Source organism: Tachypleus tridentatus, chromosome 3 (assembly GCF_004210375.1).
Source record: "Tachypleus tridentatus isolate NWPU-2018 chromosome 3, ASM421037v1, whole genome shotgun sequence".
In the NCBI taxonomy this organism is placed as follows: domain Eukaryota; kingdom Metazoa; phylum Arthropoda; class Merostomata; order Xiphosura; family Limulidae; genus Tachypleus; species Tachypleus tridentatus.
The window spans coordinates 92,638,446-92,664,443 of record NC_134827.1 but is presented as its reverse complement, the minus strand read 5'-3'; the positions used below and the strand labels follow the sequence as shown (position 1 = coordinate 92,664,443).

The window sequence follows — 25,998 nt, the reverse complement described above, 5'->3', positions numbered from 1 at the left end:
CGAAAGTTGTTCTCTAACTCAGCACAATAAATTCACACAAACTTCATAAACCTCTGAAGAACGTGCATCATGAGGACACTACTGAGAGATATTTGCACATAAATGATATGGAATTTACCTGAATATACAGTACTTGAATAAAGATACATTTTTATTCTAATTATCTTCAGGGTAAAAAATTAACAGTTCAAACTGTAATGGTAATAACTGAGTAGCAACTGCCATCCATGCAGCTAATTGTCAACTAAATAGTGGGATTACCATGATTTTTTAAAATTAAAAGCAAACTTATTTGTACTGAATTCAACTTTTAAGTGATAGGAGCAATTATCTCTGACTTTTATTTCACCTGTAACCAAAGAATTAGTTTTGTTTATAACGTTTGCCCTCTCTTTTCCCATACTTTTTTTTTTACTCAAGCATAGTTGAAAATTGATTTGACATGTTAAAAAATAAAAAATGTGTATGAAAATTCTAATGTATTATACACACTATTTCTCAAATGTTTCTAGAATATTAAAAATGAACATTCAACAATGTTTCATTTGCTAAAATGTTCACAGAAAGAAAGCTTGTAAGAATTAAAATGTTGAACATATAAAATAACAGAAATGTGTGTGTTGGGACAGTGAGGTGTTTTCTTATTTACCACCAACAATGACTCAATCATAAAATGAATGTATAAGAGGTATCATGTGACAATTATGACCATCATCAATGACAAAAGTTGCTACAAGCACTAGTCGTCATGGTGGTAAGATATGAATATATATTTCAAAAACAATGTATGACTAAAGACTTTACAATGAAATATAGTTACAAAAGTAATGTTTCTTTCTCGGCAAATTCATGGAAAAATACTATAAATAAACTTCAATTTACACACTGTATACAAAATATATAAAGTTAATGCCATGAAACTTTTATATATTCTATCCTCAACTGATAATTTGAGTGTCATGTGAAAATCTTTATCAGTTTAGTGTTCTTTTATGTCATAATGATAAGGTTAAATAAACCAATTTATTTGCTGCTAAAATCAAAAGCTTGGGTTATCTAATTATGATTGCTTGGTTTCCTTTGAATTTTGTGTCATGTTACATGAGGGCTATCTGCAGTAACTATACCTAATTTTAGCAGCAAAAAACAGTTAATCATTACCACCCACTGCCAACTCTTGGGCTACTTTTTTTCTTTTTTAATCAGGGAATAGTGGAAATGACCATCACATAATGTCCCCATTGCTGAAAGGGATGGGGATTCGAACCAGAGACCAGAAGATTGAGTTAATCTCCTTAATCACTTGGCCATGCTAGGCTTAAATGTGATTGTAAAATTCTTTTGTGTGTGTTGTAATTTAATGACATAGTATTTACAGATGAAACTCATTTACCAGATGTTAAGGCAATTGGAAATTATTCTCATGCAAGTTAACAAACAAAGTGGAAAAAACGGTATTCTTTTTAAACACATTTATTGAACCAAAAGTTTAAAAATTCCCAAAAAGAAGTCTGCAAATTTTTTACCAGATTTTGAAAACTCATTGTTCTATTACCAAAACCAGAATTTTTAAAAGCCAATGTCACAATGTTTACAAATCACAAATAATGAAGGTGCAATAAGGCCAACCTTGAACATTCACATACAATTTGAGGAATCTTATTTTAAAACATTAACTCTAAATATGTTAAACTTTATAATTTATAAACTCATGATATACATATGTACAACCACTTTTAGACTCTTGTTACATAGCTGAATAAAGATTTGATCTGTTGATGTCTCTGTCTTGCCAAAACATAAAGTGTTTTAATAATTAAATATGCACATAGTAGTATGTTAATTAGTGTAACAGAAATTTATTCATACTGCTATTTTTGAAGAATGTAATAAGCCATATTATAACATGCAACTTTTTTTACCTCAAAACATTTTAAAATTAAGAAATATTACAGGAAATCAGTTTATTACATTTTGAAATGCTCATACACTGAAGGTAATGCATACACTAAAAGATAACATTACTGTTATGAAAAATGTACATAGTATCATATCTCATTGTGATGGAAACCATGTTTGTAAATATCAAATTATTTCAATATATGAAACATGGGTTTCATAGCATTTAAACATCTTTCCAAGTAGCAGCTTTAAACAATATAGACAAATCTTTCTTGAGTAATGTCACAAAATAACTGGTTTAATCCCTAAAAGCTGATAATGGGCATAAGATATTGCATGTGACTCTATCAAAAAGGAATATTTTTAATAACCAACATAAAATATATGATATTAACTTGAATAAAATTTTGAAACAGCAAAAAAAAATTTAGAAAAGTAAGTTGCTTATTTAATTTGCAGCTTACTTTAAAATGTTTGACAATGTTCATTCAGATTGGTATAATAACATTCCAAATACATACTGTTTGGGTTCACAACATAAAATTAAAAAGTCACCCACAGGTATTTCAAACTGACAGTTTACTCATTTTTATAATAATGAGCACTTATAAAGAAAAAATAATGCTGGATGTAATAACACAGAAAGGACTAGTACCAAAATTTATTCAAAGAGGAACTAAACTGAACACACTAGAATTAAAAGTAAAAACTTCAAAAACAGTTGGTAATTTGTTTTGGCATTATACATGTTCTAGATTTTAATTCTTGGTCTTATTCCCTCTGATTCAAGCCCATTTAGTGTCATGACTTTTTCAGTTTCAATCCATTCAGAATTACATCCATGCACCCAAACAGTACTTGCAAGCTGCTTTGGAATTTGAATTACAGGCAGTTGCAGTAAAATCCTAAACAAAAGTGAATTATGATGCCATCAAGCCTAGTTTCAAGTACTATAATAAATAAAAGATACAACCATTTCTGCTACATCTACAGTCATCTGATCATTTTGTTCATCTGAACTGTTATTTGATAAATTTGCCTAACCAACAAAACTTTCCACATGCATTAAAAACAGTTAAATGATTAAGAAAATTTCAAAAGTTTTTAGGTGTTTAAAAATAACTTAAAATCTAATTATATGTTTACAACGAAAAAGTAGCTTACAAATTACTTTATGGGTCAATTACGTATGTTTTGAACTAAGTTTAAAAATGCAAATTCTCTTAAATAATATTAGTATTAACAAAACCCTTTTTCATGTAGAAAAAAGCATGGAAAACATTACAAGAAATGACAGTTTGAATGTAGCCAATATTTAATAATTCTGTTTGAATTATGATAATGTTCCATCTGACTTGATAAAATAAATGAAAAATAAATTCAAATGACCCAAAAATGTGGATCCTTGCAGCTACATACTAACCTAGTATAAAAACTATGCTTAACATTTCTTTCTTACCACTATATATGATGGCCAAAGCAAGAAAATTATAGGTACAATTCTTGACAAGTTTTTTAATTAAATAATGCTTTCATTAGGTTAGTGATGTTAGGTAAGAGGAATAGTGTTTAAGTTGTCATTTTTTGACATAGTCTTTAGAATAGAAATTTAAATATTTATTTGGGTTTTTATTTATTTATACAAATGTAAAAGTAAGTTCTGAGAAGAAGAATAAATGGTAGTATGCTAATGTTATCAAATCCTATCTTACTTGACAAGCTAAATGTGATTCCTCTTTTTATTAATAATAAAAACAACAGTAAAGAAATAGACTAATCTATCAATTTGACAAAGATACTGAAAGATATTTCATTAGAATGTTGCAGATTTTTTGTAGGGTTACGTGACAAACACAAGCTTTATATAGTTATCGGTCCAAGGGATAGGACTTGACAGAACCATATTTTCTGGTTCTCCACTAATACTAGTGGAAGACTCCTACCATTTTGGTTCTTCATCTTTCACATCAAGTGTTAACAGGAATGGCCAGTTGGACATTAGTTTTATGGTAATATTGAAAATGAAAAAAGTGAATTTCTAATTAAATTTACTGTTATCCAATACATAGTAGATGGATGACAACATAATGGAAGCAGAATTCTGTCATATTTAGGACTTTAGATTTTTACTTCAAGAGCCTGTATAATATTGTAGGCCACATCAATCATTCAACAAATGTGTGTTAATGTTATGTATTTAGCATACTTTTATGATTTTATTTTTCTATATATACATAACACTTGTATATGTACTTGTCACATACAACTTAAAGATGAAATCCAGATCTAAAACTATAAAACTAATATCAACAACATTCAAATACATTCAGCCACTGGTAACTTAGAAGTTATTCAACAAGCCATACTTGCTGGAAGGCAACAGAAACCAAGACAGAAAATTTAAACTTTAAAGCATCTCCTGGATCACAGGACTCTTTCTGAAAAAAGAGAATTTACATAACAACCTAAATAGACTGTCTATAGAAAACCTTCAGTGTACAAGATACAAATATGGCCACAAAAAAACTCTAGAAGATAAAAGTGTAAGAAAGAACAGTAATTACACCTGTTATACTACTTGTAAATGTTTCAAGCTTTAACTGTCACAGCCTAGTACAGTCCATGAGCAATAAAATGCTCATTGGTATTTATTAACATGAATAAATAATAAAAAAATGATACTTTTAATTTGAATAATATACTTCATCTGTTAATGAAAAATGTTCTCATTCTCGAGGCTATTAGAAATTTTCTCAATACCCTTGAGAACAAAATCAACACTCCACATGTTGTCATACTAGATTGATTTATTTTAGGGTGGCAACACAATTTTCATAAAGCAGATAATAAACCTCAATTCCAATGTCTCTGATAATTAAAATTTTTTAAACTATAGTTGTCCTTGTAACACAGCAGACTGAATGTACTGGAAAAAAATATTTGAAAAGATTATTGAATTCAGAAACCACAAACTATTTTTTATTTCAAATATGATAGCAATTGTTAAGTGTTAACTACTGAATTAATCAATACATGCAGTTCTATATATTACCTAAGATGCCAAAATGGTTAAGTTTTTCTGGTTATCAAAAGCAATAGCTTAGTAATTACAAAATCTATTCAATGTTATTCAGTTAAAGCTTTTGCAGTTTCACATTTACTTTCACATCTAATATTAGCCATGATGAATGAGTAGTAATAAAAGTTTGGAATATAATATGACATAAGCATTCAAGCCCAGTACAAAAACTGTTTACAAGACTCTTGCTTTATTAAAGGAAATTTTATTATCTGTCCAACTTTTATTTTGTGCTCTGTAATGGTATTCTAATACATAAGAATACTATATACAAATATAAACTTCAATATATGTACAACTGACAATTCAGCAAGAACTGCACAATATATTATTTACTTAATCTCGATGTATTTAAGGGATTAAACTGTACACCATGTTTTAATCTTTAAACCAATGATATAAATAAAGTGAGATGTTGCCCAATATTTTTAGCTTCACTATTAATTGAAGTTATAAAGTTTCATATTTCTAATTTGTACAATTGAATGCATTTAAATTGCTGCTGTGGGTTATTGTCCTATTTTGAGAATGAATATTAAATGATAAAGTTTTAAATGAAACTTCACCTAACAAGGTTCATTGTTTCACTGTCTATACTTGAACATACCTTAATGTAGTAAGTCACTGAACTTCACTTGACAAGGATCATTGTTTCACTGTCTGTACTTGAACATACCCTATTGTAGTAAGTCACTGAACTTCACTTGACAAGGATCATTGTTTCACTGTCTGTACTTGAACATACCCTATTGTAGTAAGTCAGTGAACTTCACTTGACAAGGATCGTTATTCCACTGTCTGTACTTGAACAAACCCTATTGTAGTAAAGTCAGCGAACTTCACTTGACAAGGATCGTTATTCCACTGTCTGTACTTGAACAAACCCTATTGTAGTAAAGTCAGCGAACTTCACTTGACAAGGATCGTTATTCCACTGTCTGTACTTGAACAAACCCTATTGTAGTAAAGTCAGCGAACTTCACTTGACAAGGATCGTTATTCCACTGTCTGTACTTGAACATACCCTATTGTAGTAAAGTCAGCTGAACTTCACTTGACAAGGATCGTTATTCCACTGTCTGTACTTGAACAAACCCTATTGTAGTAAAGTCAATGAACTTCACTTGACAAGGATCGTTATTCCACTGTCTGTACTTGAACAAACCCTAATGTAGTAAGTCAGTGAACTTCACTTACCAAACAATTACTGTTCAGGATTTACAAAAATGAGCACAAAATAAGATTAGTTATATGAACTTTACCAGCCATTCACTCAGTTATATTTTCTATGCTTCCAAAAAATGAGTGTAGATCCTATGTTTATAAACACATGCATAAATCTTGGTTTTGTGCTTGTAGAACTTCAAAAACCAATTCTTCACTGTATCAGACTAGAACACATCAAAATTACACTTGTTGGTCTTCAACAGTTACTGACCGATCACAAGCTACTACATTTAACTAATAACTGAATGCAAGTCAGAAGTCAAAATAACTACTTCTTTTCATTCTGTTTTTCATTACCTTTACATTTAAGGATTTATATCTGCCACTGAGTCACATCTTACTTTTATACTTGAAGGTCACAAAGACAATGTGTTAATGGTATTTTGTTTGCCTAGGACTGAAAACTAAACAGACTTTATGATAATGGACTCTTACCTGCATTATCTACTTCTACTATTTGAACATAAACCAGATATATTCTAATGAAACTTGTCATGCAAAGGTTCAGTGTAATATATACGATAACTATTGTGCTAATAACAAAACACAACATACATTTAACTAACTAAACAAAAATGTTGAAGTGCAAACATTTATTGTTTAACATGGATTTTTAATAATAAAACAGTTTTTGATGTTTAATGCCTTGCAATTTACATTTCATCAACAATCAAAACAACTTACAAGTCAAACAAAGATATGCAAATAGTATGTCAGCCATGCTATGGGTGTCATAAACTGTGCCAATGAAGCCTTTTGTCCAATATCAAGGTTCATTAGGCCAGCTGGGATACATATTAGATCATTATACAAATATGGCTGCTGCATGTTTAGATTTTATAAATCTTACATAAATAAAATTTATTCATAAATGTCATCTTTATATACACATTCATCATATTTATGACATATAATTACATCTAGACCTGCACATTGTCATTTATTGTAGAAAAATATTCACTCAGGTTATATATTTTTTATGAAAATGTATATGATTTTGTCGCAAATTTTGCTTCTTGGTTTAAAAATTAAATGTTACTTGTGTTCTGTTGCAAGGTTTGAGAAATGTGAAAATCTTTACACAAATTTAAAGTAATGACCTTGAATGAACTGTAATTCAGCTAGTTTATTTTTCAAGTTATATATATGCAAGTTTTATGTAAAGAAATTATAATTACTCTTAACATCTCATTCCACAAAGAACAGTCAAAATCATTTTAATCTTTATGATGTCACCAACTGAAACAACTTCAACTCAGGATGTCTAAATTAAACTGTTTAACTTTTGTATTGCTTTTATAAGGATATTTACTGACACCTTGCAGTTATCTTTTCTTCAATACTGTTAATGTTTGATTGTTCTTTATCACCTTCAGCTATGATTTAAGTCAGTACTGTACAATATCACTTATGTTGGCTTAAGTCTAGTACTAGTACTAAGTATAGTTGCAATAAAATACATCTTAAAAATTACAGTTCTTAATCACCATAGCACACCAAAAGATATTTCAACTAAGTGCATCTTGATGAAAATAACCTTTAACCACATTAATATTTTACTTGCCAGATAATCTTTATTTTGAATGATTACAACAAAATGGTGTAATGGATTACTGGAAAACTTCAGATTAGGTGCATTTATGTAGTTTCAACTAAATAAATGTATTCAGAACTAGAAAAAAACAACAACCTACTATTAACACGATTAAACTTAAGAAATTTATTTTTCCTGCTGGTTATTTTAAAATAAATATTTCTGAATTATCTTACTTTTCAATTCCATCAACATTCAACTTTAATAGTGTTAATTCATTGTTTTCATCATATCATGTCAGTTATCAAGGCTATAACCAGATATTCCAACATAGAGATACTTGTTTTTCAAGAGATTAGGTAACTTTTCAAAAAGTACAAATAAATAAAAAACATATAAATCTGATTAAGTAACTGGTGTTAAAATTTCTTGCCTTCCACAGATTAAAAATCCATTAAGGTTACAGCAGTATAGTGTAACATACTTCGACCAACTGTTTTAAAATGTGTTAAATGTTTTTTTCTTGAATACAGAGCAATATGCACTTGATGTAAGTAAGTTCAGAAGATTCATTTGATGTCAGGAGTTTATGTAGCTTTACATTACTAAAGCTAGAAGACTCTGCTTGCCTACCACCAAATCATTTTATGTAGTCTCCAAATACTTTACAGGTCAGCCAGTTGAAAACCTTAAAAGTTGAAAAGTGTAATATTTTCAAACATAAGCCCAAAATATTTTCTATACTTTCATTTTTATGAATTAGATGTTGCTGGAGTCACCGTACTGTGAGTTGTGACAATAGTTTCACTAGGTTTACCATTGCCACTACTTGTGGTTGACATTGACTGGGGAAGAGAGTTCTGATGTGGTGATGTTGGAGGCATAGCTATGGTTACCTTTTTTCCTCGATCTTCCTTGGTTTCTGTTGATCTGTCATCATCCACCAGAGAGGGCCAGGCAGACTGATCTTGCTTGCTAAGCCGTTCACTTAGAGCTTTTAATGCTATTTGTCTAAGAATAAAAGACCAATAGAAAATAAATTTATCAAACATACAGAATAACAACTAGTTATGTGTGGCAAAGACAAATCATAGCTTGGTAATGTGAATCACACATTGGTGTTAAGCATTCACAACTTAATCTACAATAAATACTTTCTAGTAAACTAGGTTCAAAAAGAAAAGTTTTCCAACTAGCTTCTAGTTTATAAATAACTTATCTAATTCACAAAACACTAACAAACTGTTCCTCCTGAACTTATAAATTAATTACATGAAAGAAAAAATACAGAACTTAGAAAATAGCAAATGAATGAAGGGTTTCCTAAATTTTAGATTTCCATTGTTATACCATACTGTTAAAACTGTAAAGTTAGTTTTCTATCCTCAATAAACGGTAATATCATTTTCACAGTATTCCAGTAGAATTACAAGTTTTAAGGATATTAATCCCATTTATCCAAACAACAACTTTTTTAGATACTTTGAAAACTATATCATGTAACTGTTCAGGAATCTTCTTAACCTATAGCCAAAGCAGTACAGAAATCAGACAATTGTTTACTTAACCATTTTGGATCCTTAGAAATTCTTTACTTAATGAGTATCTCTTCAAGGATTTCGAACATGTTTGATAGGAATTGCCTACATCCTTACCTGCATCATATCATGGTAGTGGCAGCTTAGAGTAAACTAAAAAAATGATTTCTATTTGACTCTCTTAATTACTGAAAAGCTAAAGTTGAGCTACTGAAAATAGCTGTGTATTTATTCCAAACACACATACACACTGAGAAAAATTCAGTACTTCACTGATGATTATACCAGCCAATATAAAGACCAGTTTGTTGTCATTAATCACTATTACCAAACAGGACTTCAACTTGGATTGTGAACAATACTTTCTCCAAACTTTGCAAAGCAAAGGGCCTGAAGATGGTACTAGGGAAACAGTTCAGAAGAAGACTACCAGATTTCAACACCACAAGCTATGTTTTCATTCTAGATTACTGACCCAACATAATTCCATCTACATCTTTGATCAAGAGATCAGCACAGTTTGTAAAAACCTTAAAGTCAGCATTAACTTCCTAAGGGCACATAATACTAAGATTTATTCTCCTTTTAAAGGTCCAGCTTCAATTCTGAAATTGTGAAAACCTCGAGTTGGTTCAAAGTTATACACAAAAATCTTTGTTCCATACAGAAGTTGTTTCAAATACATACTGGAATAGATTATTGGAAACCTTATTAAGTAACTTAACATTATCTTGAATTGAAAATTATGTTCAATGATACTAGCCCCTCTCCCACTTACAGCTATTACTTGACTGCTAGGGTTTATTCCTCTGTGCATCTGAGCATTGGTCTGATGTTTCCTTGCTTGTTCCAATTTTTTTATACCCCCACTAAATTGTCCACAGTGATATTTATCTCATGAGATTCTCCACCCACATCAATGTATCTTCTCTATCCTGAAACTATATATAAACACCTCATTCAGATAATGTTACTTTTCAAGACAGATTCCATCCCCGTCCCTAACACCAGTTCTTAGTGGGAAAGAAGAGCAGGAAAATGTCAGCAGATGCAAGTATTATTGGAAATACATATTTGATTTATGAAACTATTAACCTCCAAAACATGCCTCCTCTCACACTTATAGCTAGAATCCAACAAGATAAGATGGAGGTGCTGGTAAGGATACTATCCGTACAGGTGGACAAGTGGACCACACACACACACTATCCGTACAGGTTAGGACAAGTGGACACACACACACACACACACACACAGGGAGAGAGAGTTGAGTTGAAGAGAAAGTTTTTCCTCCATTTCAGTGTTGCTTACTACCTCATTATAATTCTGGTCATTCAGAACATCATCAGGCCTAACCAATATAATGCCAGACCAATGAAGAGCAGGTTTAAAGAGGTGATTATAGTCATAGAAACAATCAGCCCGAAAGGAAAGAGACAATTGTTTCACCTGAGAATTGATGACCAGGAAGATGGGGGAAGAAACAGAAGTGCTAGATGCACAAGAAAAAAATCTCATCAAGAGTATCATCAATGTTCTTTACATCAGCAACTTCCTGGCTATTTAGAAGCAAGATGGAAAAGGAATGAGATGACTTCCCATTGACCTTCAGCATCTTGTTATAGGTGATTTTAGAAGTGGTGGTAGAAGAAACGGTAGTTGTGAACTTAGTGTAAGATTCCTTTTGACTTTGATGCCTGACCTGCCAATTGAGGGTATGGGCCTGCTGATAAAGGATGGGTTAGAAAGAGAGGGATACTGTCAAAAGGTGTCCCAAGTTCATTTCTGAGCATTCTGTGCCTCCTGGCAGGCAGACCTTTACCATAGAAGAGGATAACATGAAAAACATATCGAGGTCTTATAAAAAAATTGAGCAGCTACCTGGACGATACAGTCAGTTACAAATCCCACACAGTCATTTATCAACAGTAGACAGATGATGGCAGGGTCAAGTTGAAAAAGAGTTGTAAAAATGGACCAGTTGGCTTTGCCTATCTTTCACTAAATCACATGGTTTGGGTGACTTCAACTATGGCCAATCTCCTTGAAAAATGACATGAAAATGATTACTGCCCTGTGGGTGACTCTTTAACCCTCCAAGGAAAGGAATGAGATAACTTCCCAATGACCTTTAGCATCTTGTTCTAGGCAATTTTAAAAGTGGTGGTAGAAGAGATGCTAGTTGTGAACTTAATACAAGATTCCTTTTGACTTTGATGCCTGACCTGCCAATTGAGGGCATGGGCCTGCTGATAAAGGATGTGGTTACAAAGAGAGTGATACTGTCAAAAGGTATCCCAGGTTCAATATCAGAACCACTGTTTTTCTTTAATAGGAGGAGGTCTGTCAATCTGCACAAACCTTGCCTTGGGTAAAGTGAGTAGGTCTCTGTCAACAGTTGCTTGGTGTTTTATGGCACAAAGCAACTAGGCTATCTGCATCAAACAACTGGTAAACAATTAAAAGTAAAGTAAAATTATTAAAATTCATAAAAAGGAATCAAGTTAAAACAAGACAGTTTAATTTTGAATTAAAAACTTAAGTAGCATTAAATTCAATTTTTAAATCTAGTTTACAGCAGCAAGAGAGAAAGTAAAGTAATACAAGTTTTAAGACTTTCTGTAGCATAACCCACCAGGATGACTAACAGGCAAGTTCAAACATCAATGTTAGTCACCTGAAGTTGGCCTTTCCAGTCCTGGTTTCGAGTTACTTGACGTCACAGCCATTTTATAATTTTGTATCAAACTAATTTTACTTAATTTGTAAAAAGGAATCATGTTTTAAAAGAAAAAGGCTATTTTATGAATTACAAACTTAAATAGTGTTGAAAATACCAATGGCCTCTAAGAAACAAAAACATTTGTAAAGTGGGTAGTGTCACCATCACCAATGACACTGCCAACATTGGGGATAAACCTCAGAACAAAATATGTCTAAAACGGTGCTGTCATTGAGAGTCGTAATGATGACGACAGTTAAATGTGGGCTATTGTGACCTGAATGTCACACAGACTACACATTGGTGCATCAGTCCCAGATGAAAGAAAATGATGACTTAAAAAACTGTAACCAATGCATAGTCTAGTTAGGACAACTTCCTCATTCCGATCCTTAAGTAAACAAGACAGCTGAAGTCTAAGAGGGTTTTATCTGGAAAAGCTTGTTTTCACATTGATCACTCCAAGTTGACTGCCAACTGGCATGGAACCAAGCCTTGAATACAGTATGGAACAGGCACAGCAGTGATAGTGCCAGAACAGACAGACTTAGCTGTGATGTCGACGAGCTCGTTCCCATGAATACCAACATGGCCTGATATCCAGAAGAACTGGTTAGAAGTAGATGTTATAGAGATATGTGCCACTCAGTTTTGAATATCAGCAAGAACAGGGTGAGAACTAACATGAAGCAATTCCAGGGCTAGTAGAGAATTAAGCAAGTTGGTGTAAATAGTACAATTTGAGTACTGCTTAGCTACTATGTGATTCAGGGAAAGAGAAACAGCATATAGTTTGGCAGTAAACACAGAAACTGTAGAAGGGATTCTTTGTGCAATCACTGAACCACAACAACCCATGGCAGAGTGCATGGAGTGACCTGATTTTGAACCATCCACATAAATGGGAATGGTTCAAAAGATGTTCAGCAAATTAAAGATGGTACTTCCAATTGGGAGTATCTGCTTTTCTCAGATGACTTAAAAGAAAGGTCACATTTGGAGATGGAAACAAATTATGGTTGGATGGGTTGATCAGTGGATACTGCAATGTTATCCAAGGACAGGCTCAAGTCATCCAACTGAGCCTTGATATGAAAGCCAAAAGGAACAATGGCAGATCATCTGTTCTGAAAAAGGTATGGCCCAATAAAGAAGGAAAACATTCCCAGGTGGGATGCTATGGTAAGGATCAAAGTTTTAAAGCATACAGTGAAGACAATTGCAAACAGCAGAGATGTAGAGGATGCTTGTGAGACTGTACAACCTCTGGACTGGAGAAGTGTAGAGCTGAAGTCTGTGATGATGAAAGGATTCCAGCAACTTCAAGGCTGAGGTCCTGGCAGAGCCATAGACCAGAGAACCATAGTCTAGTTTTGATTGAAAAAGATCACCATGTGTCTCTAGCAGTGAACATCAATCTGCTACCCAAGTGGTGGAAAAGAGGAGACAGAGGATGTTAAGTGCTCTTGTATATTTGACTCATAGCTGCTTGATGTGTGGTATATAAAGGTCAGCTTACAGTCAAAGATAAGCCCCAAGAACTTTTATTCATGGACCACAGGAAGCACAACTTCACCGACATGGAGTTCAGGATCAGGATGAATACCCCATTGGTAGCAAAAGTGCATGCAAACAGTTTTTGAGAGAGAGAGGTTAAAACCATTTGCTGTAGTCCACTTCATTAAATGGTTGAAAGCAGTCTGTAGCTGCCACTCAATAAACTTCACATTCAACTACTGCCATGAGATGTGAAAGTCGTCGACACAGGGCTTATTTGCAATAGTAAGAGGGCATTGTTCAGTGATGACATTAATCTCTATGCTAAAAAGTGTGACACTCAAAATACAGCCCTGATGGACTCCAAGTTTCTGTAGAAAAGAACAGGAAAGTGTCAAACCCACACATCACCTACCCATTAAAATAAATTTTGATAAAATGGGCAAATGGCCAAGTAATCCAATGTAAATGGAGGTCTTGCAAAATGGCATACCTCCATGTAGTATCATAAGACTTCACATGATCAAAGAATATTGATACAAGATGTCATTTGAGAAAGGCTTCTCTGATTGATGTTCCAAGTCAAATCAGGAGGTCCATGGTGGAACACTCTCGTCAGAACCCACACTTGGTGGGCTAAAAGAGGTTGTTTGATTTGAGGAGCCAAATAAGATGAGCATTAACCATCCTTTCTAAGGTCTTACAGAGACAGCTCATCAAATCAACTGGAATATCAGCTACTTCCTGGCCATCAAAGAGCAAGATCAAGAAGGGGACAGAATTATATTGCCCACTGGCCTTTCAAATCTTGTCCTATATAACTTTGGAACTGGTGGTAGAAGAAATGATAGACATGTATTTAATCCAAGATTCCTTTGACTTTAATGTCTGACCTGCCAAACATGTGCACAGGCCCACTGAAAACCGATGCAGTTTGAGAGTGTGGGATACCTACAAAAGTCATCCCAGGCCCAGTTTTGAGCCTTCTGTGCCATGTGGCAGACAGGAGTCTGTCACAGATGACTATATCATGGAAAACGTGTCAAGGTTTCTGGAATACATTGAGCAGAAATATATAATACTGTATAATACAGTAGGTCACTGCTGCCATGCAGTTCTCTATCAATGGCTTACAGGATCAAGTTCTGGGAGAGCAGTGAAAGAGGGCCAGTTAGCTTGATCTAGCTTCCAATGAGGCATACAGGTCAGGTGGCATCAACCATGGTTGTCTCTCTCAAAATGATAGGGAAGCAATCACTACCCCGTGAGTTACTGTCAAGTACAATTTTTAATTTTTGTTCCTCACTATCTTCCTTCAACAGGCCAAATATGCCCACCTAGTTCTATCAATAACTATAGTTTTATTATCATTTGACTAAGCAAAACAGTTTTCATGATTTTTGACTATCTACTTTATTATTATTCTGTGCAAAATTAAAAAATATCATAATTCTAGTATAAATGCTGTTATATACCCTAAATGCTAGCTTTTTTACAGAAGTTATAACTTTCCTATACTGAATGGGATAAGTACTTAACCCAAAATAGCTGTTACAAAAATAGCTGTTATCATGCAGTGCTGCAATTCTTGATGACAAGAAACCCACTTGAAATAAAAATGCATCTCAGAAAATATGGTATGGATATTAGCACTTTCATTAATAAGCAGAGAACAACATTTCGATCTTCCTAGGTCATCTTCAGGTTAAGAAAGAGAGAGTTTAAGTGTGATCATTGACAGACACATCTTACGGACCAGAGTATAAACACGTATGGGATTGTAGGGGGTGTTGAAAGTGGATGTTACGTTATTAATTAGCACAGGTGAAAAGGTGAACACCTTTATCTTGGTTTAATTTTGGTTTTAGTTGCTATATAAGTAGGACTTCTTTGATTTTGCATTTGTTTATATTTGTTTCCCTACTTAATATCTGGGTGTTTTCTATGGTTATGTTATATTTATTTGATTTGCAGTGTTCAGAAACATATGAAGATATTTTAAACTTTAACTTTATTCTTAATCAACTAAATCATAAACCCTTAATGGTCAGTTTTGATGTAACCTCACAGAAATCCCAACAACTGAAGCCTGCAAGATGACTTTAGAACTTTATATCCAAGACCCCAACTCATTGATACTCATCCCCAGAAACCAATCAGCAACTCTTACAGAATTCAATACCACCAAAACTAAACTTTATGTTCAATAACCAAAACTACCTACCAATAAATGGCCTAAGTAAGGGGAATCCTGTGTCACCATTTCTAGCCAACATTTTTATCACAAAGATTGAATCATAAGCAATCAATTCAGCCTTACACCCACCACTGTACTGGTACAGATATGTTGATGATACAATTGCTGGATTCACATCTGTAGAACACACACTGAGTTCTTTCAACCACATTAACTCTATACATCCCAACATTAAGTTCACCTGTGAACAGGAAAACCTACCTAAATAGCATTTCTTAACCCCAAGATCACTAGAACCTATATACAATTCAAAACAGAAATCCACAGAAAAATCACCCACACTGGATTGTACATTCCCTGGGACTAAGCACATAAAACAAAATAAAAACTCAACATATTAAGAAACCAAATAAACACAGCTAGAAAACTATGTTCACCCAATAAAATTAAAGGTTAAATCAACAAAATAAAACAACACTTCATCAACATAACAAATATCGTCAAAAAAACCGTGGCAAAAATTATATGCACACACCTAGACCAACAACACTAAATCCCAAGATACAACAAACTACAAAACCTTATATTGTTGTATACCATAAGTTCCCAACATAAGTGAAAAAAAATAACCAACATTTGGAAAAAACTTAAAACACAACATTCCAGTAAACACCAATTTTATTCAAAAACCAGGTACAAAATTAAAGTCCGTACTATGTAAAAACTACACTGACAAACACAACACCAACATTATTTATAAAATACAATGTAACAACTGCTATGACTTCTATATTGGAGAAACAAGCAGAAAAATGGAAACTAAATTCAAAGAACACAAAAAACACCTTCGCATGTTTTTGAACACTGCAAATCAAATAAATATAACATAACCTTAGAAAACACCTAAGAACCTTAGAAATTTGTATGGAAACAAATGTAAACAAACACAAAATCAAAGAAGCCCTACTTATACAGCAACTAAAACCAAAATTAAACCAATATAAAGGAACATCATTATACCTATACTAATTAATAACCTAACATCCACCTGCAACACCCTCTACAATCCCGTACCTGTTTATACTCTCATCCCTAAGATGTGTCCATCAATGGTCACATTCCAACTCTTTCATAACCTGAAGATGATGTAGGAAGGTCGAAATGTTGTTCTCTCCTTATCAATAAAAGTATTGATACCCATGCCAACCATTCTGAAATACATTCAGTACTGTCCTCTATATGCAAAAAATGTTTTCCACATGCTACAAGCCTTGAAGCTCTCACCCATCTAGAACTGACTGATTCCAAAGTGCCTTGCATACAAAACATCATGGAACAATCCTCCACCAATAAGAGTGCAACATACTCTCTTGATACAACACTCCCTCTATTCAATTTTACCAAACTATCACCTTTTGTTTGACAATACTTAGGTTGTGACCCCTCCAACCAATGAACAGGACACACACTAGCAATGTGAGAAATACAAAATGTAAAATCAAGTGCAGTAACATCTTCAGAATAGTAAGAATATTGAGGGACAGCAAAATGGAAAGGACTGTATTTATCTGCAAGTACCTCCACCGTGACCCACAGCATGGATGAAACAACATTTTGAGAAGACTGATGGAATGAGAAAAAACTAAAGTTATAAACTTTATCAAATCCTGTCTGAGCATATCAACAGACAGGCCATGTGGATGATGAATCAGAGATTAAAAATAAACAACAGGTCATTTTCCTTGGAAAAGTGTGACAAAGACTGGTAAATCAATCACCAACAAGGACAAAAGCACCTGGAACACAACCTAGCAGGAGATGTATGTTAGGCATATTGGTTCAAAAATAGAGATCCATTATCTACTACAAAAGGAACAAGAATGAGTGTTCCTTTGGTGAGTGATAGAAACAATTACCATCAAGTAGTCTAAGTGAAATGTTTAAAATCCCGACAAAAAGAAGAAACCAAATGAAAGTACACTGGACTGGTGAAAGTGTATGAAAGTAGTAAGAATTTTTGCCTGTAGACCTTTGTCCTGAAGCCTCCAATCTTTGGAGATGAGCATCGTTGGAGAGAAATAATCCAGAAGAGAGGGAGAAAGTATCAGTTTGTACATATGAAGAGTGAAGAATGAAAACCAATTGAATAGCTCAGATATATCCACCCCAAAGAGACTAGAATGTGAAGTATGGAAAAGGAAAAACACATCCAACTGGAAATTCCAACTACCCAAACTAAGAGTAGAAGAAGCACATGTGTATGTTAAGACCAATCCTGTTTAGAAGCTGACTGAAGCTACATATTCAATGAATGGAGTAGGTAAATACCACTCAATATAGGAAAATTGGGCAAAATTCAGACCATCCCACAAAAGACAACCATAACCAAAACAAGTCCAAAGGGCAAGGCATGAAATCAAATCACATGGTGAAAAACACCAAAGAAATGGAAAATAAAAACATGTACTGTGGGAATTCCCAAACATGCAGAAATAGCCTATTCAAATGTGATCAAAGAATATATATGAAAACTGACAATACCCAAGAAGTGATTGAGAAAGGACCAATCAATCCAAAGACCAAGTTAGCATCAGTCACACAAGACAAGAGAAAATTTGTAGGTAGGACATGGAAAGGATGATAAATTGCCAAACGTGTAAAAGAATGGTTACAAAATCTTAGAATGAAATAAATGAACAACTAAAAAAGAAAAAAAAACGTGTGGCAGATACCTCATATGATGCTATATGCACAGGAGGAGCCTCAAAAGATGAATTGGTGGATAAAAGACATAACCTTAAGACCATATTAGCAATGGGTGGTAAACAAAGAGCACTGTCCCATCCAAGAAGACCCCAAAAGTAAAGAAGCCACATGTGGAGGGAAAAGAAACTGAAGATGGAAAATGCCACAACATGAAGAGGAGGGGATATCCCCCCAAAATTTTTAAATATAAGTGGAGCATCTAAAAATGAAGTGGAAGGTAAACATTACCTGGAATAAAATAGATATAGTAATACAAAACTGAAAAACTAGGTAATGGAGAAAAGGGATAGGATTAACACTGATCTGAAGAACATAAAACCAAGCTAATGTTTATAAGCTAATGCTAAAAGAAGTAAAGACTGTATGGGATGAGGACTGTAAGTACCCACTATAAAATGAAAGACAAGAAGATCTACATGAAACAATGTTAGGACAAGGGGAATATAATGTGAGATGTGTCTAAAAAACTTGTTATACAACTAAAATTATTTCAAAAACTATAAAGGTATAATGTCTCATCTTTCCAAACCTGGCAGACTGTATGTCAAAATGCATGGACCCTCAAAATCAAGGCAAAGCCCAACAAAGCTCAGTTCCTTGGACAATCAGTCTCCCAACAAGGTAAAGCAAAAACAACTTCCCTGTATAAATGTGATGACAGAACATATGACCTCCAAAGTGGTAATGTTGAATTCATAATCCAAAATATGTAACCAAATACAACTCTGTTGGCAGAGTGAAATTCTAAAAAATGTTGTAATAAAGTAATATGTTCCATAACCTGGTAAAAATATAAAATAATAACAAGTTACAAATATTATTATTGTATAATAAAGAGTAAATTTGTTTGAGAGAAATTAATATAAAGACGTGGAAAAAGTTAAAATTTGAACGAATCACAACCTGAATGTCACAACACACACACTGTCAAACAAGAAGTGATAGTTTAGTAGAATTGAATAGAGAAAGTCACATAGGTCAAGATAGTATATGTTACACTCTTATTGGTGGCAGGTTGTTGCATGATGATTCACTTTTGAGACTCATTGGAACCAGTCAATTCAAAATGACTAGGAGTTTCAAGAATTGTGGTATTTCATTCTCCATCTAAAGTAGAGTCAGCTTAGTCTGCTATGTGATTATTAGCCAATCAAGTGATATGTCCACTTACATTCCTATATTGTTTGGTATGTTAAGTTTGCTAGAAAGTTCTACAAAACGTTTTATTTAGTGATAAATTTTTTCACTTATACTTGTGCCTTTAGTAACCAAATAGCCTTGATCTTCTCTCTTACCTTTCATTCTAACAATCCAATATTAAGCCTAATGTTACAAGTTTTAGTTCAGCTGTATCTACAGTAATAAATTCTAAAAGTGCCAAATTCTAAGCAAAAGACCTATTCTGAATTTTAATTATACCAATATAATATTTATGTATTCTCCATAAAACATTATAAACTACAACTAAATTAAACATTTTAAACTTATTTGTCTCAGAGATAAAAAAAATCTACTTCTTTCAACATCTCCCTATACCTTTTTATGATCTCCTTAATCAAGTAATCAACTAACATGAAGCCTCTGGAGGTCTGAAAATGGGAATATGAGACAAATCTTAGCAGAAAAAGGTAATGAAATATCTAAACTAAAATGGAATGAATAACAGAGCATCCTTAACACAATGACTGGATGACAGTGATTTTTGATAAATCGTTTTGCTACCATATAATGTGTTACATACTTTTAAACAGTAATTGGTTACCCTTTGTTGTACAGAACTTTCTTAAAAAATGTTCTTCTGAATAATGCATAATAAAACTTCAAACTGAAAAAAAAAAAAAAAAGACTTGTAATGAAAAATCCATGATGGTTGCTGTAATTAACAAAATGCTTAAAGGGAAACAACCACAGATACACTGAGAAAAATGAAATGATGATCCTGAGCAGTGAATGTCATCTGGTACAAATATAAGAGGCAAGGTATTTGATGACAGACAGTCTAATCTTATTTTGAACTTCATTTACCTGAACTTGATTCAGAAAGAGACATCATATGATGATGAAATAAGAGTGACATAAAGTGTAACAACCTATAGAAATTAAGCCAGTTTAATTAAACTTTATTTGTTATGCCAAACTTCTCTCTTGGTAAATACTTCAATATTATTCACTGAAATAGTTTGGATGCTGATTTTGGTGGGAGAGAGAGATGACCTTGGTAGGCCAGCTAAATGATTTTCTATCATTTTTTTTGCTTATGACCTCAAATGGAAATGACAGACTATTTAGCTTAGGAAAGGTTCAAGATGTAAATAGAAAGAAGTAATGATCTCAACTGAGTGAATGGTGTTCTATCAAACTGATTGTTTTGCGAGTACTTTCTGACCTTGTACATATTGAATAAAAGATTCAGAATTCCTAAACAAATAGTTTCCAGAGCTCTAGTAGCTTCCTTAATGCAGAGACATTAAGCTGAAGGTTTTAGGCACTTAACATTAAAATAAAAGTACATTTTTATCTCCTTCACGATCCCTTAACTGTCACTTTCTCAGACACTGGTGGTCTTCTTACCAGCAATTTCTTTTTCAAGAGGACTGTATGAAACCAATATTTGTGTTTATTCAAAGCTAAAGAAAACTCTACACACATATTTAGACTTAGACAGTATACCTCATTTGCCAAGCTCTGTTTCAGTTTTGATTCAACAGATTAAGTCACTTAATACAGTTCTCCGACTTCTAACAACATGTTGTCAATTACCGACAGTTGGTAAGTGGCACTAATGAAAATACAAAAATGTACACCTATTAATGACATGTTCTGCTGTCTAGTAACAGGTCACAGAACTTTATTATGCAACATGTAAATTTTGAGGGGCATTGGGGATGCAAAATTTTTCATTATCATGTCAACTTTCTGGGCTTACTAGTTAAACATTTTTTTCTAACTTACTATAACCCAAATGCATAAATTTAGTTCAATAAAAATTCAAAGTCATTTTTCCTATTTTTGCCTCTCTCTCTAAAATGCTAGATTCTTCTTTATGAAATAAGTCATTGCCAACAGTTCAGCATTTTCACCAAATGCAGTAGATTTATTACTCTTCAGGAAGTATCTATCAAAATAGCCATTATAGAAATTTGATTTGCTTCATATTGTAAATTGGGTCACACGTGAAATTTGCATTAAACTAACATTCAAAGGATTTAGATAACAGTGACTAGCTATTGATACAATATATGAATAAAAATTTATATAATTTTGTATAGTATCATATCCTTTAATTAACTGTTTGAATAAACAAATTGCAACAACAAAAACAGTTAAATGTTATGTAAAACAAATGTACAAAATAGAATATATTATTCTTATATTGCCTCTATTGATATGCAAATATTTATTACAAAAAGGAGTAATATAACTCATCACAATTCATTGTAACTACTAGGTTAATCACAATAATTTATTTTTACACTGAACTTCTAAGGCCTGAACATATATTTTCAATTCTTAAAGCTAGCCCCAAAACTCATGGTTCCAGGTGTGCCAAACCAACTTCACTACTGTTTGTACCAGAAAATGAGGAAAATGTTATTTTTCTCTTCTTCAAATTTTCTCAAAATAATACTGCCAATTGTATTCCAGACAATAATTTACATGTTTTGGAGAAACTACTATTCAGAAATCAATTCTGGCCCAAAAATTCAGGTATTGTATGATATCTGGAGTTTTTGTGTGTAAACCATAAGTTAGCCATGTTAAGCCATGCCTTGACCATTAATTTTAGCTGTTAAGACAGGAATACAAAATATCTGCAGGCTAATTAACTATTTGATTAGTGATTAAAAACAAAGTATAGAGAAATGTACAAAATATACATTACTATTTCTCAAACATTTCACTCAACTTCATTTATTGTTCACTGTTCTATGCTGCAAAGTATGCATCCTTTAACCTCGGATGCACTGACAACGAAAAACTGACCAACTAGCCAATCGAATGACACAACTTTAATATTTTTTGTAATAATGTGGTTAACCAACAGTAACAAGATTATAATTTAAAACAAAAACTTAAATACATTAAAAACTTATTTAGATTAAACAATGGACTAACTAGTGAAATACACCAGTGCCACTATTATCATTTGTTTCTGTCAGTCAGAATTTTTTCTTTACCCAGGATAAAAAGGATAATCAAGGCACCAGTGTATATTTATTTACTTTCACAGCAACAAAAGCATACTAATAATAACATAATATCAACAACTACTTGATAGTATTGCCTGAACTAACTGCCTTTGGTACCATTTGAGTCCACACACACATACTGATTGTTTGGTTGGTTGGCTGATTTAGTGTTTTGTGGCGAAAAGCAGCTAGGCTATCTGTGTCAAACATCCAGTGAAAAGTTAAAAGTAAATTTATTAAAATTCATAAAAGAAAATTAAGGTAAAACAAAAAAGTTTAAAAAAACATAAATAGCATAAAACCAATGTTTACATCAAGTCTACAACATCAAGAGAAAAACTACAGTAATTCAAGTTATAAAGGACTTTCTGTAGCATAACTAATAATCATAACTCACCAGGAAGACCAACAGCTAAGTACAAAAACCACCATCAGTCACCTGAAGTTGGCCTTTCCAGTCCTGGTTTCGAGTTATTTAATGTTAAAGCCAGTTTCCAATTTCAAATTGAACTAGATGAACTGTGATTTTTAAAAGGGATGCAATGAGGGTCCATTTCACACTCGTAGGCATCATGGTCCTTGCCACTGCAACGAGCACACATCAAAGAACCACGACATGATGTCTTCGAGTGACTGAACCGTTGACACTGGAAACATCGGAGAGGGTTTGAAATGTATGGCCATACTCTGCAATTAAGATAACCTGCTTTGATGGTGGCAGGCGGACGAGGTGTTGTAAATGTCAGAATGAGGACATTGGTCGGCATCATAATTCCATCTTTGCAAGTGGAGATACGCCTCACTGTAGAAACTCCTTGGGTGGAGAAACCAGCGAGAATCTCTGACTCTGGGATGTTCTTCAAATTCCTCTCAATAATAACTCCTCATGATGAATTCAAAGTAGCATGAGGTGTAACCTCAATAGGTATATCTCCAATTGCCTTTGAATGCAAGAGTTCACTGTGTTGAGATGTGAATGTTTCCACCAATATGTCAGCAGACTGAAGCTTCTTTACTGACTCTGGAGAGCCAGCAAGTCCCTTCAGAATGAAAAAGGGAGACATTTGCCCTAAAGGTTTGTTTAAAAGTGAGTGCAATATAAGAAAATGAGATACAATAGGTGGTATGGATGGTGAGAATTGCTGCTCAGAATCTTCAAGACGTGGTCGTTTACCTATAGACTGTTTTTTTAATATTTTATTAAGATTTTTAATTGGAGTATCCATAATAAAGAAAGGGAAATTTCAGTGCCCACTGACCCCACCCACCATGAAGCCCTACAAGGGGACACACTAGAATGTTAAACAAGGACACTGCAACAACGTCAGGGTTTTGTGAGCACTATACCCAAACACCAACATCAGATATAATGTCCACAACATCTGTTGAGAACATCAAACACTGGTATTTGGTTGACCCTAGCCCGAGTGGACCAGCCGATTGACCCAAGGGGGGCCATTCCAAGGCTGCCCGTCTATAGGAATTCAAGGCCAAAGAGGTGTGTTAGGGTTGGACCCCTTAACCATCAGGATCCTCTTCTCCCCTTCATGGGTTGTCATGCACGGCAAACACGTGGGTGGATGTTTATATCCCAGAATGAACAGAACCTTCCCTGGGAGGTCCCCTCACCACGTACAGGAATCCACACTGAGGGGGAATTGAGAAAAATAAAATGGCACAAAATTAGTAATACGTTATGCAATCACAGCACTTTATTCCTCAAAAAAAAAACAATAAACATGAAGTATTAAATCTTGCAGAAGTGTTCTAGATTCATGTTCCATTTAGCACAAATTAAATTTAAGAAAACACTAGATGGCAAGATGAAATGTTAGTTGTCATGACAACCTGAAGCCAAGGATTTGTTGAGGCCTGATATTTGTGTGTGTCTATGTGTTATTACATATTTTTTAAAACTTAGTTGTTGAAGAAAAGAGTCTACTGTTTAATGTTTCTTTGAAAAATTTTAAGCATATGATTTTAATGAGCTTGATGAGCTTAATTTAAGTTTGAAAACATTATATCACAAAAAAGTATCACTGATTAAATAACTGGTAATGTCTGGAATTCAGTTATTACCACTAGAAATAACACTGTGGATTTATGGCTTGTGCTATCTGACTCACCTTCTTCGCTCTGCATCCTGTGGATCTGTTCCAGGTAGATTGACTGTAATCGATGAAGAGGAAGATCCCATGTTATACTTCCTTATAGGTTTCTTGCACAGTTTGATTTTAACCAGAAACTCAAAAACAGCATTGCTCACCACAGCTATTGGAGGTTGAAGAACATTTGGGAAAAAGCTGCAAAATATAATCTGGATTGTCACAAAAATATTAGATATGCTGACAGTTTAAAACTTCTGTATAACATTTGATCTGATTTTGTGATACATGGAAAAATTCACCTTATGATTAATTCTCGTTTCACTACTATATATTATCAAAACTACCATAATTTATCTGATTTTCTAAGATGTAAATGAATTTTAAAAAATTCCTTTTGCATTCAGAGTGCCAAACCAGTCATCATATAAAGCAATTTTCCTGACCAACCGTTTACAGCATGAAAATTAAACAAATATTTGTAAGCTTACATAGAGGAAACTCAGCTCTTTCCATTGGTCATAAACTTATCTTTCAGCCATATATAGTTGGTTAAAAAACAATCTTAAACACTGGAGAAGAGAAGAACTTCCCTGGTTAGCTTCACACATTTATTACTATCTCAGTAAATCATGAAAGTAGCAAGTTCAAATTTAAAATTCTTGCTTGAAATTGTGAAATAGTTATGATTCCTAACTTGCTAAAAACTGCTACTTTCTATTTTTAATAAAAAAATCACTTTTCAGACATATTAAATGATGCAGAAAAATGATGAGGAATAATTTATTACCTATTTTTTTCTTTAGATGTACTTAACATGCATGCCCTAAGACAGTTGTCATAAGAGAAGTTATGCAGTGTATCAGACTGGCCAATGACTTCTATCTCTAATGATTGAATTGCTTTACAAACACTTTCTAATACTTATTTAGTGATTAACAGAAATGTTGGATTAAACTTCAAGTTATAATTTTATATCTTCAGTTCTAATAGACTGCAATTCATCCCTTATATAAACAAATATTGCACACTTTTTTTTAAAGTCCATCACTGTTAAATGACTTATAACAGAAATTTTAAAATAATTCATATTTTTAGTATTCTCCAGCTCTAAAATGGTTCAGCAATTCCCAGTGTGATAGCCTATTTAAATGTGAACACTGAACTCACCCATTTTGTTCCTAATGATAGTAATTATGCTTATCTCTTAATATACTTTCTAGATTTGATACATGTATATT

At 33.2% G+C, this 25,998-nt stretch overlaps 1 protein-coding gene across 2 annotated transcripts in view; it reads right to left on the bottom strand.

Moving 5' to 3' along the window:
- Positions 1-1,457: 1,457 nt before the first annotated feature.
- The window catches only part of LOC143247477 (transmembrane protein 115), a 30,495-nt gene continuing 5,954 nt past the window's right edge, over positions 1,458-25,998 (bottom strand). Inside the window, exons 2-4 of one of the 2 annotated variants that reach the window (XR_013026564.1) lie at positions 24,779-24,955; positions 5,796-8,753; positions 1,458-5,588 (exon numbers count right to left, since the gene is read on the bottom strand). Coding sequence is in view for 1 of the 2 variants with exons in the window: in XM_076495690.1 (XP_076351805.1) it covers positions 8,495-8,753; positions 24,779-24,955 (436 nt within the window). In the remaining variant the exon portion in view is untranslated. Of the gene's footprint in view, positions 8,754-24,778; positions 24,956-25,998 lie in introns of both variants that reach the window. The other variant, XM_076495690.1, reaches the window with a different exon arrangement.